The sequence below is a fragment of the Hypanus sabinus genome, assembly GCF_030144855.1.
Source record: "Hypanus sabinus isolate sHypSab1 chromosome X2 unlocalized genomic scaffold, sHypSab1.hap1 SUPER_X2_unloc_7, whole genome shotgun sequence".
Classification (NCBI taxonomy): domain Eukaryota; kingdom Metazoa; phylum Chordata; class Chondrichthyes; order Myliobatiformes; family Dasyatidae; genus Hypanus; species Hypanus sabinus.
Window position 1 is genome coordinate 363,833 of NW_026779007.1, and position 19,781 is coordinate 383,613.

Consider the following 19,781-nt stretch of genomic DNA (forward strand, 5'->3'; position numbering starts at 1 on the left):
CAAAGGTGAGTGGGCTGTTGGATTACTGAGATGCTCTTTTTATTTATTTATTAAATTTTTAGAAAATTACAAAGAATAAATGTAATGAAAAATTAGTAAGAAAAAGAAAAATAATATTAGTCCTCCTCCCCATCCCCACCTTAACCCTTATCTAAAGAAAGAAATAAAGAAGAAAAAGATTGCCTCGATATTGGAGGATACCCACATGCTCCATGGAGTTCAAAATAATTTTAATATTTATTCTTACTTTCCCCAATTACATTATAATTTTATCTTCAAAGGACCTATATATTTAATCCTATCTTTTGTAGGTATGGGAGCCAAATTTTGAAAAATATATCATATTCATTTCTTAGATTATATGTAATTTTTTCAAGTGGAATACAACTATATATTTCATTATTCCAATAATCCATAGTTAAATATAACTCAGATTTCCAAGTAATTGCGATAACTTTTTTAGCTACTGCCAATCAATATTTATAATTTTTTTCTGATACATATTCAATTTAATTTTCGGTATTGTCCCTTCAATATCTCCTAATAAAAATAATATTGGACTATTTGGGAGTTGAACTCCAGTACTTTGTTCCAATAAAAGTCAGATATATCGAAAATGGTTGAATTTTAAAACAAGACCAAGTAGAATGTAAAAAAGTACCAATTTCTTGATTACATCGAAAGCATTGGTCAGACATATTTGAATTTAATCTATTTATTTTCTGTGGTGTTATATATAATTGATGTAAAAATTATATTGTATTAATCTAATTTGAACATTTATTGTATTTATCATACTATCAGAACATAATCTTGACCAACTTTTTCCAACAATTTTAACATTCAAATCAGTTTCCCATTTTTGTCTTGATTTATGAATTCCAGATTCAGTCTGTTTTTGAATCAAATTGTACATACAAGATGTAATTTTTTAAATTTTTCCTTTTTGAATTAATATTTCTATTTCACTAAGTTTTGGCATCAACATTGTTTGACCCAGCTTTTCTCGTAATTGTCCTTTAATTGAAAATAAGAGAAAAGAGTGTTGTTTGATATTTTATATTTATTTTTTCATTGCTCAAACGACATCAATACAATTACATATATATTTAATCCCCTTTTGGAACCAATTATGTAAAAGTTTATTATCCATTGTAAAAGGAATAAGCCTATTTTGAATTAAAGTTTATTTTTGCTAATAAAGATTTCTTTATCTTATCGTCCATATTTACCTTATTCCATAAATCATTCAAGTGTCTTAATATAGGAGATTCTTTTTTTTTCCCGTATCAATTTGGATTCCCATTTATATGTAAAATCTTCTGGTATGTTTTCTCCTATCTTATCTAATTTTATTCTAATCCATGCCGGGTTTTTTTTTTCATCAAAAAAAGATGCAATAAATCTAAGTTGAATTGCTTTATCATAATTGTTAAAATTTGGAAGTTGTAACCTTCCTAAATCAAATTTACATCTCAATTTTTCCAATGATATTCTTGACATCTTTCCTTTCCAAAGAAATTTCCTTACATATTTATTTAGTTCTTGAAAAAACTTCTGCGGTAATTGTATTGGTAAAGTTTGGAATATATATTGCAATCTATGGAATATATTCATTTTTACAGCATTAACTCTACCTATTAATGTTATTGGTAACATCATCCATTTATCAAGATCCTCTTTTATTTTTTTTTAATCATGGCAAATAATTTTGTTTATATAAATTTTTTACATCATTGTCAACTCTGATACCTAAATATTTTATCCCATTTATTGACCATCGAAATTGAGTTACTAATCGACATTGATTATAATTTCCTTTTGTAAGGGGTAAAATTTCACTTTTATTCCAATTTAATTTATACCCTGATACTTTCCCGTATTCTTCCAATTTAAAAGATAATCTTTGCAAAGATTGTAATAGGTTTGTAAAATAAATCAAAACATCATCAGCAAATAAATTAATTTTATATTCTTCTTGATTAACTCTAAAACCGCCAATATCTGAATCTGTTCTAATTAATTCAGCTAATGGTTCTTTTGCCAATACAAATAAAGCAGGTGATAACGGGCAGCCTTGTCCAGTTGACCTCGTTAAGCAAAATGGTGTTGAAATCTGAGCATTTGTAACTACTTCAGCTTGAGGATTAGTATTTAAGGTTTTAATCCATTGTATAAAAGATTTTCCTCGCTCATATTTTTCCAATACCTTAAACAAAAAATCCCATTCCAATCTATCAAATGCTTTTTCTGCATCCAAAGCAAATGCCACACTCATTTCCTCTCTTTTTTGTGCCAGATGAATTATACTAAGTAACCAGGTTAGATTATCCATTGATTGTAATAAAATCTGTTTGATCCATATGCATTAATTTTGGTAAATATTTAGATATTCTATTAGATAAAATTTTTGCTATTATCTTATAATCTGTATTCAACAAAGAAATAGGCCTATATGATGTTGGTTTTAGAGGATCTCTTTTTTTGGCAATACAGTTATGATCGCTGTTAAAAAAGATTGTGGGAGTTTATGCATTCTTTCCACTTGGTATATTAATTCCATAGAGGGAGGAATTAATATATCTTTAATTTTTTTTATAAAATTCAGGAGGAAAACCATCTTCTTCTGGGGATTTGTTACTCTCAAGTGATCCTACAGCTTCTTCAACCTCTTTTAATGTAAAGGGCATATCTAATCCTTTCTGTTCTTCCAAATTAAATTTCGGAAGGGTTATTTGTGATAAAAATTTATCCATCTCAGTAATCTTATTTTGTGATTCTGATTGATATAGTTCAGTATATAAAAAAAAAATAAAGTTTCATGAATTTCCAAAGGTTTATCAGCAACCTTATTTACACTTGTTCTAATTGCATTTATTGTTTTAAAAGCCTGTTCTGTTTTCAACTGCCAAGCAAGAATTTTATGTGATCTTTCACCTAATTCGTAATATTTCTGTTTAGTTCTCATAATTACTTTTTCTGTACGATATGTACGATATTATATTGTAGTTTTTTATTAACAAGTTGTCTTTGTTTTTCTTCTGTCATATATCTTTGAGATTCTTTTTCTAACTTTATATCTTTTCCCAATTTTCCTTCTTAATTTTAGATGTATAACTTATAATCTGACCCCTTAAATATGCTTTCATCGCTTCCTATAATACAATTTTACCCTCAACTGAATGTAAATTTGTATCCAAAAAAAATTGAATCTGTTTTTTCATAAAATCACAAAAATCTTGACGTTTTAATAAAATTGTATTAAATCTCCATCTAAGCTTTATGTCTATTTGAATAAAATGAATAATCTCTTTCTCTTGGATTAATTTTCCTCCATATATCAATCAGGTTTAAATCTTTCATTAATGATAAAGTTAGTTTTATTTCTTTTAATTTTGTAACAACTGTAGTTGACCTTTCCAAAACTGGATCTGAACAAAAATTAAAATCTCTGCCTATTAATATTTTATCATTTGCGTCAGCCAAGTTCAAAAAATCTTCTTGTATGAATTTTGCATCATTTTCATTTGGTGCATAAATGTTCATAAAATTCCATAATTCTGAAAAAATTTGACAATGTATAATCTCGTATCTCCCCACAGAATCAATTATTACATTTTGTATTTTAATTGGTAAAGATTTATTAACCGAAATTGCAACTCCTCTCGATTTTGAATTAAATGAAGTTGCTATAACATTTCCAACCCAATCTCTATTTAATTTCTTATGCCTGTGAACTTACTGAACACATCCTTGCCAGAAAAAAAAAACTTATCCCAATCCACTCTTCCTAGATCCTTTTTCATTTCCACAAAATTGGCCGTTCTCCAATTTTACCAGAACATTAAGCTGCCAGTTCTGCCCCTCACCAATAGCAGTAATGTCGTTATCCCACGTGTCAACCCAAGCCCTGAACTCATCTGTTTTACCGACAATACTCCGTGCATTGAAATAGATGTACCTGAGAATATGTATATCATCTGCTTTTTTTTCATTTCCGTTTATACATGCAGTCATCTCATGTTCCTTATCCTCCTGCACCTCACTATCTGCTCTAACACTCTGGTTCCCCTCCCTCTGCAAATCTAAATTAAATTCCCCGGAGCAGCACTGGCAAATCTACCCGCAAGAATGTTATTCCCCCCCCCCCGCCCAGTTTAGGGGCAAACCGTCCCGTCGGAACAGGCCCCACCTTCCCGGGAACAAAGCCCAATTGTCCAGAAACATGAAGCCCTCCCTCCTGCACCATCCCCTTAGCCACGTATTTAGCTGCACTCTCCGCACATTTATATTTACAGGGACTTTACTCCTGACGCCGGTCCCGGGACCCGACCCGTTTACAGACCCGGAGCGGAACCGGAGCAGATTCTCAGCCACTGATTTTCATCCCCGGTCCGGAAGAGAGGATAAAGTTTCCCCGTGAATTTATTCCCAGTGAAGGTGAGGAGATGGGACTTGGTCTCCGCGTTGTAAAATGAAACTGTCCCGGACTCGTAACTGAGATAAACTCCCACCCTCCCGGGGATGGGACCGGCAGCGAGACGGAACTCGGGGGAGGGGAGACCGGACACGTCACCAAACCGCTGTAACACGTCATCAACCCGCCCGATGACCCAGAATCCGGTCTCCGGACTCAGACTGACCCGTCCCTTCCTCTCCACAGACTCTGCGGCGACTCCCAGACACCAGACCCGATTCCCCGTCACCTCCACCTCCCAGTAATGTCTCCCCGATGTGAATCCCTCCGATCCCAGCACACAAGGCCAGACTGTGAATCTCTTCCCGGTGTCAGGGAGATTCCTCCAGGTCTCGGTCCATCTCACACTCTTCCGATCCTCAGACACCTCGAGATACGGACCCGCCGTTTCCACATCCAGGGTGACAGAGACTGGGGGGAGAAGCAGAGAATTAGAGAGTCCCGGGGATCGGGGGGAGACTCGGACAGCGGGGCCCCGGGGATCGGGGGGAGACTCGGACAGCGCGGCCCCGGGGATCGGGGGGAGACTCGGACAGCGGGGCCCCGGGGATCGGGGGGAGACTCGGACGGCGCGGCCCCGGGGATCGGGGGGAGACTCGGACGGCGCGGCCCCGGGGATCGGGGGAGACTCGGACAGCGCGGCCCCGGGGATCGGGGGAGACTCGGACAGCGCGGCCCCGGGGATCGGGGGGAGACTCGGACGGCGCGGCCCCGGGGATCGGGGGAGACTCGGACAGCGCGGCCCCGGGGATCGGGGGAGACTCGGACAGCGCGGCCCCGGGGATCGGAGGGGAGACTCGGACAGCGCGGCCCCGGGGATCGGGGGGAGACTCGGACAGCGGGGCCCCGGGGATCGGGGGGAGACTCGGACAGCGGGGCCCCGGGGATCGGGGGGGAGACTCGGACAGCGCGGCCCCGGGGATCGGGGGGAGACTCGGACAGCGGGGCCCCGGGGATCGGGGGGAGACTCGGACAGCGCGGCCCCGGGGAGCGGGGGGGAGACTCGGACAGCGGGGTCCCGGGGATCGGGGGGAGACTCGGGCAGCGCGGCCACGGGGATCGGGGGGAGACTCGGACAGCGCGGCCCCGGGGATCGGGGGGAGACTCGGACAGCGCGGCCCCGGGGATCGGGGGGAGACTCGGACAGCGCGGCCTCGGGGATCGGGGGGAGACTCGGACAGCGCGGCCTCGGGGATCGGGGGGAGACTCGGGCAGCGCGGCCCCGGGGATCGGGGGGAGACTCGGACAGCGCGGTCCCGGGGGATCGGGGGGAGACTCGGACAGCGCGGCCCCGGGGATCGGGGGGAGACTCGGACAGCGCGGCCCCGGGGAGCGGGGGGGAGACTCGGACAGCGGGGTCCCGGGGATCGGGGGGAGACTCGGGCAGCGCGGCCACGGGGATCGGGGGGAGACTCGGACAGCGCGGCCCCGGGGATCGGGGGGAGACTCGGACAGCGCGGCCCCGGGGATAGGGGGGGAGACTCGGACAGCGCGGCCCCGGGGATCGGGGAGAGACACGGACAGCGGGGCCCCGGGGATCGGGGGGAGACTCGGACAGCGCGGCCCCGGGTATCGGGGGGAGACTCGGACAGCGGGGTCCCGGGGATCGGGGGGAGACTCGGACAGCGCGGCCCCGGGGATCGGGGAGAGACACGGACAGCGGGGCCCCGGGGATCGGGGGGAGACTCGGGCAGCGGGACCCCGGGGATCGGGGGGGAGACTCGGACAGCGCGGCCCCGGGGATCGGGGGGAGACTCGGACGGCGCGGCCCCGGGGATCGGGGGGAGACTCGGGCAGCGGGACCCCGGTGATCGGGGGGAGACTCGGACAGCGGGGCCCCGGGGATCGGGGGGAGACTCGGACAGCGCGGCCCCGGGGATCGGGGGGAGACTCGGGCAGCGCGGCCCCGGGGATCGGGGGGAGACTCGGACAGCGCGGCCCCGGGGATCGGGGGGAGACTCGGACAGCGCGGCCCCGGGGATCGGGGGGAGACTCGGACAGCGGGGTCCCGGGGATCGGGGGGAGACTCGGACAGCGCGGCCCCGGGGATCGGGGGGAGACTCGGACAGCGCGGCCCCGGGGATCGGGGGAGACTCGGACAGCGCGGCCCCGGGGATCGGGGGGAGACTCGGACAGCGCGGCCCCGGGGATCGGGGGGAGACTCGGGCAGCGGGACCCCGGTGATCGGGGGGAGACTCGGGCAGCGCGGCCCCGGGGATCGGGGGGAGACTCGGACAGCGCGGCCCCGGTGATCGGGGGGAGACTCGGGCAGCGGGGGATCGGGGGGAGACTCGGGCAGCGGGGGATCGGGGGGAGACTCGGGCAGCGCGGCCCCGGGGATCGGGGGGAGACTCGGGCAGCGCGGCCCCGGGGATCGGGGGGAGACTCGGGCAGCGCGGCCCCGGGGATGGGGGGGCGGGGGAGACTCGGGCAGCGCGGCCCCGGGGATCGGGGGGAGACTCGGGCAGCGCGGCCCCGGGACCGGGGAAAGGCCGCTGGGTCTCAGGCGCGGTCGGGTGGCCGACACGAACCTTTGACTCGACAAAAGCCCATTTTTCCTTCCAACCTTTCTTATTCCACCGCCCTGGCAAGATGTATTTTAAAACATTCTCCCTGTACCCATCTCTACAGTTGATCAACGGCCACGTGTAAACAGCGATAATCCTCTTCCCTGTCAACTATACCATGAATTTTAGTGTCTCTCACAAACCTACTATGTCACTTACATTCTCATCCAAATCACTGATATGAATGACAAACAACCGTGTCCCCAGTACCGACCTCTGCAGGTCACAGGCCTCCAGTCCTCTGTGTTTCAGAGACACTCGGACAGACACTTCAACAGGCAAGACACAGAGGGAGACTGACCTAATGCCGGCCAATGGGATGAATGTGGATGGGTAAATAGGTCAGCACAGAGGTGATGGGTCGAAGGGCACACTTCTATGCTGTACGGCGATGGCTCAGCGAACTGAATGGCTAAGAACCCCAAACCCCCTCACCCCTCAAGGGTACTGAGAATTCCAAACACAGTGGCCCCTGACCCTGAACTCCTCAGATAGGGGAAACATCCTCCCCGGCTCCAACCTGTTGACCCCTGGAAGAATTTCATGTTTCCCTCAGATCTCCTCTCATTCTTCTAAACTGGGAACAGAGAACATAGAGCAGTAGAGCACAGGAACAGGCCCGTCATTCAATGTTCATATTCATTTGTGAGTGTGAAGTGGGGGAGTGTGATGGTTTGAGACAGTAAAGGAGGTGATAATGGGAACCGGTAGGGGAGAGATGAATGGCAGATTGAACCAGGAGGGAGAGGGGTGGAAACCCCGTGGGTGAACTGTGTGTGTACACGGAATGAGAAGCTGGAGGGGGCAAAGATGGCAGATGAGGATGACTTTGTCCCCTTTCCCACAACCCCATCCCCCGCAGCCCCTCATTAGGACAGGGGATGAATTTGCAGGAACCCTTAAGCAACACTGGTCCTGATGAAGTGTTTCAGTCTGAACCGTCGACTGTTTACTCTTTTCTATAGAAAATTCCCGGCCTGCTGTTCCCCCCAACAATTTGTGTGTGTTACTCTGCTTTAAATTTACTCAATTATTTGGACTCCAAAGCTGCCTGTGGCAGATTCACTATCCTGTAGATAAAGGAATTCCTCCGCATCTCTGTCCTAAATGGACATCCCTATAGTCGGAGGCTGTGCTCACCGTTCTCGACCCACCCACATCCTCCCAACATCAACTCTCTCCAGACAGGTGTCAGAGAGATCTGGCGAGACCCTTCATCAGGACCTGTGTAGCTTGGATTACCAGCTTCTGCAGATTTTCTCCTGTTTGATTTTTAAAGCAGAAGTTGGTAAGTAAACTTCCTGATCAGTCAGAGTCTCAAAATTTATCGGGAGGAGGCGGGAGAGTGGGTTGAGGGGGTTAATAAATCAACCAATCTTCTAAACTCCCATGAGTACAGGCCCAGAACCATCATATTACCGTCAGAAACATCATATTAACTCATCATATGTTAACTTTTTCATTTCAGGAATCATTCTTGTGAACCTCCTGGACCCTCTCCGATGCCAGCACATCTTTTCTGATATACGCAACCAGAAACTGCTCTCAATACTGCAAGTGTGGTCCGACCAATGCCTTATAAAACCTCAGAATTACATCCTTCCACTTGTATTCTAATCTCCTCAAAATGAAAGCAAACATTGAGTTTGCCGATCTTACCACTGACACAAATTGCAAGTTAACCTTACGGGAATCCTGCACAAGGACACCCAAGTCCCTTTGCACTTCAGATTTTTGAATGTTCTCCTGTTTACAGAATTGTCTATGCATTTATTCTTTCTACCAAAGTGCATGCACGACTTCCCTACTCGATAATCCATCTATCACGTATTTGCCCTTTTCCTGATCTGTCTCTGTCCTTCCCCAGATTCCGAGCTTCTGCAGCACTACTTGCCCCTTCACCTATCTTCATATCATCTGCAAGCTTTGCCACAAAGGCAACAATTCTGTCATCCAAATCATTCTTTGTCTCTCTTGGCTTTGTGTTCCTCGAAGAATTCCAACGGATTTGTCAGGCAAGATTTCTCCCTCAGGGAAGGCATGCTGTCTTTGCTCTATTTTATCATGTGCCTCCATGTACCCGAAAGCTTGTCCTTTACACTGGACTCCAACATCTTCCCAAGCACACCACATCCAGACAACCCACCTATAATTTTATTTCCCCAACTGCTCTCCCTTCTTAAAGAGTGAAGTGACCGTTGCAATTTCCAGTCATCTTGAATGACCAAATATCTAGTGATTCTTGAAAGATCATCACTAATGTCCCTATATTCCCTTCAGCTAACTCTTTCCAAACACTGGGGTGTAGTCCATCTGGTCCAGGACCTTCAGACCTTCAATCATCCCACATACTTTCTCCTCAGTAACAGCAACAATACTCATTTCTGTCCCCTGACACTCTCACATTTCTGACATACAGTTGGTATCTTCCACAGTGACACATAATACTAAATAAGTACCTCTGCCATGTCTATCTCACATTTCTCCTCTCTAGTGTCATTTTCTAGGGGTCCAATATCCACTCTCACCTCTCTTTTACTCTTTACATTTTGTGTCCTCTTGAGTATTGTTGGCCAGCTTTCCCTCATATCTCAATTTCACTCCTTCTGGCTTTGTAATTCCTTTCTGTTGATGAACAGAATCTTCTTGATACTCCAACATCCGGCTGATTTTTGCTCTTCTGCTTTTATGCTATCTTTGACTTTCCTTGTCAAACACGGTTACCTCATCCTCCCTGTATAATACTTCTTCATCTTTGGGTTTTATTTATCCAAATTGCCCCTGGAGCTCCAGTCTTTGTTGTTCTGCAATCATCCCTGCTCGTGTCCCCTTCCAATCTACTTTGGTCAGCTCCTCCCTCATGCCTCCGTAACTAACTTTACTCCACTCTGATACTGATACATCTGACGTTATCTCCCTCTCAAACTCTGGGGTGAATTCTATCATTTTATCATCACTGGTTCCTAAATGTTCTTTTACCATAATCTCCCAAATCATATCTGGTTCATTATACAAATCCCACTCTGGAATTGCCTTTCTCCCATTGGGCTCAACCACAAGCAGTTCTAAAAAGCCATCATGGAGGCATTGTACAAATTCTTTCTCTTCGAATGCAGCATCTTCATGAATTTCCCAATTTAACTCCTTGTCCTTTTCTCTATTTTCTGCTGTAATTTGTATCCCATTTCTATTCATGGCTACTGTTTGGAGGCCTGTACATCACTCTCATCAGGGTCTTTTTACCCTTGCAGTTTTTGAACTTTACCCATAATGATTCGACATCTTCCAATACTATCTCACCTCTCTCTAAAGATCTCATTTCATTCTTTACCAACAGAGCCTCCCCGGCCTCTCTGCCTACCTGCCTGTCCTTTGAATACAAGGTGTATCCTTGAGTGTTGAGCTTCAAGCCAGGATCTCCTTTCCAGCACAACTCAGTGATGCCAACAACGTTGTCCCTGCCAATCTCTACCTGTGCTACAACATCATCTACCTTATTCCGTATACTGGTGCATTCAAACACAACACCTTCAGTCCTGTATTCGTCACCCTATTCCACACTGTCCACATGAACTGAAGTAAGGTCTTTGATGTCGATGATAGACCACACTTGGAGTATTGTCTGCATTTCCGGTTCCCGACTATCGGGGGATGTCATTACACTGGACAGGAGGCTTCAGGAGGATGTTACCAGGACTGGGGGCTTGGGTTAAAAGCAGAGAGTGGATAAGCTTGGGCTATTTAGCTGGAGTGTAGGATGTTGAGCGATGACCCCTGAACACATTCATAAAGTGAGTCTTTTTCCGAGAAATGGGAGGACAGAACCAGAGAGCTCAGATTGAAAGTGGGACAGAACGTTTTTATGAGGGATCTATAGGATAACATTCCCAGAGAGAGAGAGAGGGTGGTATACGAATACACATCATAAAATGATGACCCCTGTAGAATACCATTAGTCACTGGCAGCCAACCTGAAAAGCATCCCTTTACTCTCATTTGCTCTTTCCTACCAGTCAGCCAATGCTCTAACTAAGCCAATAACATTCTGTAATACCATGAGCTCTTAACTTGGTAAGCAGCTTCATGTGTGGCACCTTGTCAGCGGCCTTCTGCGATTCCAAATATACAACATCCACTGCATCCCCTTTATCTATCCTTCTTGTTATCTCCTCAAAGAATTCCAACAGGTTTGTCAGGCAAGATATTCCCTTAAGAAATCCTGGCTGACTTGTCCTATCATCCAGTGTCACCAAGTATTCCATAACCTCAGACTTAACAATTGACACTAACCTCTTCCCAACCACAGAGGTGAGGCCAACTGGTCTATAATATCCATTCTGCTGCCTTCCTCCTTACTAAAAGAGTAGAGTGACATTTTCAATTGTCCAGTCCTTTGGCGCCAATGATTTTTGAAAGATCATTTGAAATGCCTCCACAATGTCTACTGCAACCTCTTTCAGAACACTAGGGTGCAGTTCACTTGGTCCAGGTGAGCTATGAAGCTCCTTCTCCCTTGTAACAGTAACTGCACTCGCTTCTCTCCCCTCAAACCCTTCAACAACTGGCACAGTGCTAGTGTCTTCCACAGTGAAGATGATGCAAAGTACTCATTTAGTTCACCTGTCATCTCTTTGTCCCCGTTAGTATATATCCAGCCTCATTTTCTAGCGAGCCTGTATCCACTCTCATCTCTATTTTTTACAATACGAAACAATTTGATATTGTTTGCTCGCTTGTTTTACAAAGACAGGTGTGTAAAAAGGGCCTGAAGGATTTTTGGAGACCAGAGTCACCCCAACCACAAACTGTACCAGTTGCTACCATCCGGGATACGGTACCGCAGCATAAAAGCCAGGAGCAACAGGCTCCGGGACAGCTTCTTCAACCAGGCCATCAGACTGATTAACTCGTGCCGAGTTTCCTAATCACCTCCGGTTCAATACATAACACCCAATCCAGTAGAGCTGATTTCCCAGCCGGCTCAGGGACAAACTGCTCTAAAAAGCCATCTCTTAGGCATTGAACAAATTCACTCTCTTGAGATCCATTACCAACCTGATTTTCCCAATTCACCTGCATGTTCAAATCTCCCATGACTAACATAACATTTGTCCTTTTGACATGCCTTTTCTATTTCCAGTTGTAATCTGTGCTCCACATCCCAGCTACTGTTGGGGTGACTGTATATAACTGTCATCAGGGTCCTTTTACGTTTGTAGTTTTCATAACTCAACCCACAAGAATTCAACATCTTCGGATCTTATGTCACAACTTTCTACTGATTTACCAGCAGAGCCATGTCACCCCTCTGCCTACTTTCCTATACCACCGATACATTGTGTAACCTTGGTCATTCAGCTCCCAACTGCAACCATCCTTCAGTCACGATTCAGCGATGGCTACAACATCACACCCGACAATCTGTAACCTTATTTTTTATACTCCATGCATTGAGATCTAACACTTTGAGTTCTGTATTTGCTACCCTTTTTGATTCTGTGTCCCTAATGCACTGATACTCACCCTGCTGGCTGCAATTCTGTACTCGCATCTGTCCGCCCTATCTGACAGACTGACTGCATGCTACCTTTGTATTTTTACCATCAGTCCTATCCAGAGTCACTTCACTCTCGTTCCCACCCCTCCGCCAAATTAGTTGAAACCCTCCCTAACAGCTCTATCGAACCTCTCTGAGAGAATATTGTTCCCCCTCGGTTTCAGGTGCAACCCGTCACTTTTGAACAGGTCATACTTCCCCCAGAAGAGATCCCAATGATCCAAGAAGCTGAAGCCCTGCCCCCTGCACCAGCTTCTCAGCCACACATTTATCTGCCAAAACATCCTGTTCCTACCCACGCCGGCACGTGGCACAGACAACATTCCAGAAATTACAACCCTGGAGGTACTGCTTCTCAGTTTTATACTGAGCTCTCTAAATTCTATCTTCAGGACCAGTTTGCTTTTACGTCCTGTGTAATTTTTCTCTTCCTCTCTGAAATGCTGCGGACATGATACGAGACGTCCCTGACCCTGGCACCTGGGAGGTAACATACCATTCGGGTGTCCCGTTCACATCCACAGATTCTCCAGTATCTGCTCCCCTGACGATTAAGTCCCCGTCACTACAGCTCCCCACTTCTCCATCTAACATCAGTGAGAGTTGTGGGTTCAGGTCGGGGTGGGGTGAAGACCTGTGTCAGTCAGAGTCTGCACTCACAGCGCACATAAAGGACTTGTGTATTTCCCTGACAAGCCCGGTCACCACACTGATAACCGCTTTTATTCTCTACAATATCATCGTCAGTATTAAATTCCCAGCTCCTGTGGTAGGATTCAAATTCATGTCTTCGTGTGTTAGTACAGTGTGCCTGGGATCAGGACACAGTGGTTCATCTGCCAGTCCCGAGTATTGGTTGTATTGTGACCCTGTGCTGGTGTGTTCAGGGGTCTGACATCTCCAGCTGACCATGTGACAGTGATGCCTCCCAGTCGGTGGGGTTCATGTGGAATATTCAGTTCCCCTTCAGTCCATTATCACAGCCAATCCTTGCTTCAAGTTGGAACTTAATTGAACAAAGAGAAAAGAGCCTTTGTAAGTTTTACCTTGATTAATGGCATCAACTGTTTCCCTCAGCGCAGTGTTCAACAAATAGGGGTGATCGAATTTTTCAAACGGTTGGGCCTCATCTGTCACTGACAATTCCTGGACGTCATCATTAATCCTGTAAATATTAAACTGCTGGTTATAAACTGAAACTTTGAACTATACAGGTTTTCAATAAAGAGTATGTCCTACCTCCTGTTCCGATGAGCTTCCTCCTGAAATAAATCAAACACAAATCTGATTAGACTTGGACTTACTGTCCACATCCTGAATTTCATCCAAATCATTACCAGGTGATGAAAATTCCCACTCCCACAATCACTCGCACTCACGGACAATACGGAACCACGGGGTAAATTACAGGGAAAGTTTCTGAATGTCAGTCCATTACTGAGAGGATGAAACTTCCAGGGAAGACAGGACAGGCTGTGCATTATCATCTGAATAAGACGTCAAGAGTGATAAGATGTAGGAATTTATGATCAGTGATGGATTTATTTGTGAGCGGGAGGGCGGGGGATGTACCTCTCTTTACGGGAAGAATTGTGGGAGATGAAATTCCAGATGGATTTTAATAAATCCCATAAGAAATTTAGTGAAGTGGAACTCGCTGCCACAGGAGTGGTTGAAGTGGAACAGCAGAGATTGAATGTAATGGGAAAACTAGATAAACACGTGAGGGACCATCAAGTTCGGGGCTCTGTGGCTGGGTGTGGTCAGTAAGTGGGAGGAGAATTCTGAAGCAGGGAAATTGATAGAAAATGATGGACCGAACGGCCTCTTTCTGATGGAGACCTGACAAGATGTACCCCAGGAAATTGTGGGAGGTGAGGCAGGAGATTGTTGAGCCTCTGGCGATTATCTTTGCATCATCAATGGGGAGACGTTCCAGAGGATTGTAAGGATGCGGATGTCATTCCCTTATTGAAGAAAGGGAGTCAAGATAGCCCAGGATATTATAGACCACTTAGTGTTACTTCAGCTGTTGGTGAGTTGATGGAGAAGATCCTGAGAGGCAGGATTTATGAACATTTGGAGAGGCATAAAATGATTAGAAATAGTCATCATGGCTTTGTCAAAGGCAGGTCATTTCTTACGACCGTGATTGAATTTTTGAGGACTTGAGAAAACACATTGACGAAGGTAGAGCAGTAGATATAGTGTATATGGATTTCAGCAAGGGATCCAAGGGGACATTGATTTGTTCAACCACACCTGTCATAGGGATCTGTCCTGGGACCCCTGCTATTTGTGATTTTTATAAATGCCTTGGATGTACAGGCGGAAGGATGGGTGAATGAGTTTACGGATGACACAAAGATTGGAGGAGTTGTGGATGGAGCTGTAGGTGGTCGAAGGTTACAAGAGGATATAGACAGGCTGCAGAGCTGGGCAGAAAAATGGCTGATGAAGTTCAATCTGGACAAGTGTGAGGTGATGCATTTTGGAAGGACAAACCAGAAGACTTGAGTACAGGATTAATGGTCAGTTACTTAAGAGTGTGGATGAATAAAGGGACCTTGGGGTTCAAATCCATACATCCCTCAAGATCGCTGCACAGGTTGATAGGGTAGTTAAGGAGGCCTATGGTTTGCTAGGCTTCATTAAGAGGGCGATTGAGTTCAAGAGTAGAGAGGTCATGTTGCAACTCTACAAATCTCTGGTGAGACCGCACTTAGAATATTGTGTTTAATTCTGGTCACCTCATTATAGCAAGGATGTGGAAGCTATGGAGAGGGTGCAGAGGAGATTTACCAGGATGTTGCCTGGTTTGGAGAACAAGTCATATGAAGCAAGGTTAGCAGAGCTGGGACTTTTCTCTTTGGAGCATAGAAGAATGAGAGCGGACTTGATAGACGTCTACAAGTTTATGAGAGGCATAGATAGGGTGGATGGTCAGTACCTGTTTCCCAGGGCACCAATAGCAAACACCAGAGGGCATATGTACAAAATTAAGGGAGGAATGTTTAGGGGAGACATCAGGGGTAAGTTTTTTTTTACACTGCGGGTTGTGAGTGCTTGGAATGACTTTCCAGGGATTGTGGTGGAGGCTAAAACAGGGGTATTTAAGAGCCCCTTGGACAGGCATATTGATGAAAGAAAAATGGAGGGTTATGGGGTAGTGTGGGTTTAGAACTTTTTTTTAAAGGATTATATAGGTCGGCACAACATGGAGGGTTGAAGGACCTGTACTGTGCCGTAGTGTTCTATGGTTCTAACTGGCTTGCCCACAGAAGACAAAGTGTGGTTGTAGACGAGTCATGTTCTGCATGGAGGTTGGTGACCAGTGGTCTGCCTCAGGGCCCTGTTCTGGGACCCCTTCTCTTTGTGATTTTTATAAATGACCTGGATGAGGAAATGGAGGGATGCGTTAGTAAATTTGCCGATGACACAAATGCTGGGGATGTTGTGGATAGTGTGGGGGGCTGTCAGAGTTTACAGCAGGACATTGATAGGATGCAAAACTGGGCTGAGAAGTAGCAGATGGAGTTTAACCCAGATAAGTGTGAGGTGGTTCACTTGGTAGGACAAATATGATGGCAGACTATGGTATTAATGGTAAGACTCTTGGCAGTGTGGAGGATCAGAGGGATCTTGAGGTCCAAGTCCATAGGACACTCAAATCTGCTACACAAATTGACTCTGTGGTTAAGAAGGCATACGGTGCATTGGCCTTCATCAATCATGGGAGTGAGTTATGGAGCCGAGAGGTAATGTTGCAGCTATATCGGACCCTGGTCAGACCCCACTTGGTGCACTGTGCTCAGTTCTGGTCACCTCACTACAGGAAGGATGTGGAAGCCATAGAAAGGGTGCAGAGGAGATTTACAAGGATGTTTCCTGGATTGGGGAGAGTTCCTTATGAGAGTAAGTCGAGTGAACTCGACCTTTCCTCCTTGAAGCGATGGAGGATGAGAGGTGATGCTTAAGATGGTGAGAGGCATTGATCAGAGTCAGAGGCTTTTTTCCCAGGGCTGAAGCGGCTAACACGAGAGGACACAGTTTTAATGTGCTTGGAAGAATGTACAGAGAAGATGTCAGGGTAACATTTTTACGCAGATAGTGCTGAGTGCGTGGAATGGGCTGCCGGAAACGGCAGTGGATGTGGATACAATAGGGAATTTTAAGAGACTCCTGGAGAGGTACATGGAGCTCAGAAAGATAGAGGGCTATGGGTAACCCAGGGTAGTTTCTAAAGTGAGGACATCTTCGGCACAGTAAGGGCCTGTATTGTTTTCAATGTTTATATTTCTACGTTTCTAATGTGAAATTTATCTGAAAAATTAAAGAAACAGTGAAAGTTTCCCTAATCTGACTGAAACCGGACACAGAAGATAAGTTTGATGTGTGGGTCATATTCTTTGTTCTCAGAGATTGACAGAGAGACCCTCACACCCACCGCACCAGACACACTCACAGCCTGTGACTGGATATGGGTGTTAATGGGAGTTTTAGAGGATATTGAATGAGATAATCAGCAGCCCTGTGTTATAATCAGAGTAAATCATTTCAGAAATGATTACATTCTGTCCTACGATGTACAGGAGTTGTTTTAAGACCAATTTTAGGACAACAACAACCCTGAATAGTTGTATCAATTGTCTGGTGAAAAACAGTTTACTGCCATTTGTAAATGCTGTGTCTAGCAGCAACACATCTGTTTTCTGTCTTTGATAGCCCAGTCTGCATTGTATTCCGTGTCACGTGATTGTTATGGTAACTAGTCACGCGTGTGGGGTGTGGTAATAGTGAAGGGAATAGGTTACATATTCGTGCTTTGTTCTGGGCAGTTTTGTGCTGAGGACGGATGGATATCATATTGTTTGTTAACCACTTAGTTGCTGATTAATTTGCGACTTGATTTAATTGCTTCATGATTGTATGTTGCAGATAAAGGATCGAATACATATCTTTGACATTTTGGAAGGTCATTATCCATGTGATTGGAGGCTCGTCATACATGACTAACACTCTGTGTGAGGACACCAGCAGCGGCAACTGATTTGTTAGAATTGGCCGCTCTGCTGTGGTTATTTCAAATATACCACTGTTCATTTAGTGCCCTTTGACAGGAACAAATTGAAAAATAATCCCTCACCTTGAGAAATATCACACCGTCTTTTTGATCCATCTGTTCCTTTAACTTTGAGATTTCCTCCTGAATAATCCTTATATTCTCTTGAAGAGCCAGAAGATTTTTCTCCATTGGGTTGAGAATCCTCTCCTCTTCTTCCCTGAGATCCCTGAGTAAGCTCTGCTCTTTCTCAGTGATAATCCGACGCAGTTCAGCAAACTGGGATGTGATGTGGGACTGAAGGCTGTGTGACTGTTCCTGTCGAATGAAAGGTGAAGACTAATTCACTGTATTGCTGTGTTGTATTTCCTGATGACATTAAGGAGACCATTTGGTCCATTAGTGTCCATGCTAGCTCTGAAACATACCCATTCACTCACGTTTTCCTGAAACGTATTCTCCCCTTTAACTCCCACCTGATTCACATACACCCTCCTCCACATACATCCTTCATAGGGTTAATTGTAATTAACCATTCATCCAGCAGGTCCTTGGAATGTGTCTGAAACTGCCATGGCCACAGGGAGAACATGCAAACTCCACACAGACAGCAGCAGAGGTCAGGATCGAACCCAGGTCACTGGAGCTGCGATACTCGGCTATTCTGCATTAAATGGAGCAAAACTCGACAGTAATATCAGAAATTCCGCTCAGGAAGCCTCACCCTAACTCCGGAAATCTTCTCTTTCTGTTGCTGCTCCTTTTCCTGGAAGTCTGATTTCTTTTTTGTGAGAGAGTCTAAGGAAGATTTTAGCTGATCCTGGAAGTCCGAGAGTGAAGGAAATAGAAACAAAGATGCATCAAAAGAAACAGGTGATCAAACCCGATTATCACACAAAATGCCGGAGGAACTCAGTGAGTCAGGCAGCATCTATTCAGGGGAAATAAACAGTCGGTGTTTCGGGATGAGACCCTTCATCAGGACTGGGAAGGAATGGGACAGAAGACAGAATAATAAGTTTGGGGATGAGAACCAGCTGACAGGTGACGGGTGAGACAACGTGAGGGGGAACGTGGGGGAGGGTGATGAAGTGAGAAGCTGAGAGGGGACAGGTGGGAAGAGGTAAAGAGCTGGAGAAAATGGAATCTAATACGAGAGGACAATCGACCATGGAGGAAACGGAGTGATTTGGGGCTGTGTGGGGCCATGAATCGTGACGAGGGCGGGGTCGGTAGGAGTCAGGTGTAGCACTTGTCCCGTTTGCAGGTATCGGTGTCGGGAGGGAGATCAGTGGGGAGGAGCGAGTGGATAAAAGGGAGTTAAGTAGAGAGCGGAGAGTTGCAGTGGTGGAGGGTGGGAGTGGGCTTTTACATACACCTTTTACGAAGCGAAAGATGTGCTTCGTGGCAGAATCCCATTGGAGATGGCGAACGGTGGGGGGGATGATGTGTTGTTTATGGAGGCTTGTGTCGTGGATAGTGGACGATGGGGTGAGTATCAAATTCGGGTTAGTTTTACCTTGTAGATGTTAACAGCTTCTTTAATCGGCCGGAAGCGGTGCTCTCTGTGTTCCTCCGCCACTGCACAGATCACACAGATCAGTGTCTTGTCCGTTTCACAAAACAGCTTCAGTTCTTCCTCATGTTCCTCGCAGTGAAGTTTACTTTCCTTCCCTTTCGGATTCAGGTTTAGATTTCGAGCTTTTTCAGCCAGATTTGCTAAGGCCCGATTCATCCTGAGGGTACGGTCGGCTAACACCTCTCTACATTCCGGGCAGGAGTTTCTCTCCTCCCTTTCCCAACACTGTGTGATACAAGAGCGACAGAAGTTGTGTCCACACTCCAGTGACACCGGATCGGTGAAGAAATCCAGGCAGATGGGACAAATTACCTCCTCGGTCCAACTCTCGACCGGTCCTTTCGAAGCCATGTTAACTCCAGCACTTCCTGATTCAGAATGCTTTCACTTTCGGGGAGCTGCTGATCCCCTGCAGTACCGCGATTGTCCACTACGCGCGCTGCAGACTCGGGGAATGAACATTCTGCTGCTGGTTGTGTTCAATGGGAAGTAATGGTGGTAATTTCCATCGCAGGGTGGGATCAGCAACACGTTAAACA

The 19,781-nt window shown here is 45.8% G+C and overlaps 2 protein-coding genes across 2 annotated transcripts in view; one reads left to right on the forward strand and one right to left on the reverse strand.

The window, feature by feature from the left end:
- LOC132385962 (gastrula zinc finger protein XlCGF8.2DB-like) overlaps positions 1–19,781 on the forward strand; it is a 140,141-nt gene that overhangs the window by 21,912 nt on the left and 98,448 nt on the right. The gene's annotated exons all lie outside the window — the stretch shown is intronic.
- Positions 23–19,597, reverse strand: LOC132385961 (zinc-binding protein A33-like). Its single transcript, XM_059958194.1, has 6 exons — positions 19,183–19,597; positions 18,388–18,483; positions 17,748–17,981; positions 13,841–13,863; positions 13,648–13,766; positions 23–4,888 (listed from the first exon to the last, which is right to left on the reverse strand). The coding sequence occupies exons 1-6, from the start codon at positions 19,591–19,593 to the stop codon at positions 4,338–4,340; spliced, it is 1,434 nt and encodes a 477-aa protein (XP_059814177.1). The 5' UTR covers positions 19,594–19,597; the 3' UTR covers positions 23–4,337.

Excerpts from the sequence above, each read along its gene's own strand:
- LOC132385961 (XM_059958194.1), bottom strand. The coding sequence starts at position 19,593 with ATGGCTTCGAAAGGACCGGTCGAGAGTTGGACCGAGGAGGTAATTTGT. Across the intron at positions 18,484-19,182 it reads AAGCTGTTAACATCTACAAG|GATCAGCTAAAATCTTCCTT; the intron begins GTAAAACTAACC and ends TCGGACTTCCAG. Across the intron at positions 13,864-17,747 it reads ACGGTGTGATATTTCTCAAG|GAGGAAGCTCATCGGAACAG; the intron begins GTGAGGGATTAT and ends GATTTATTTCAG.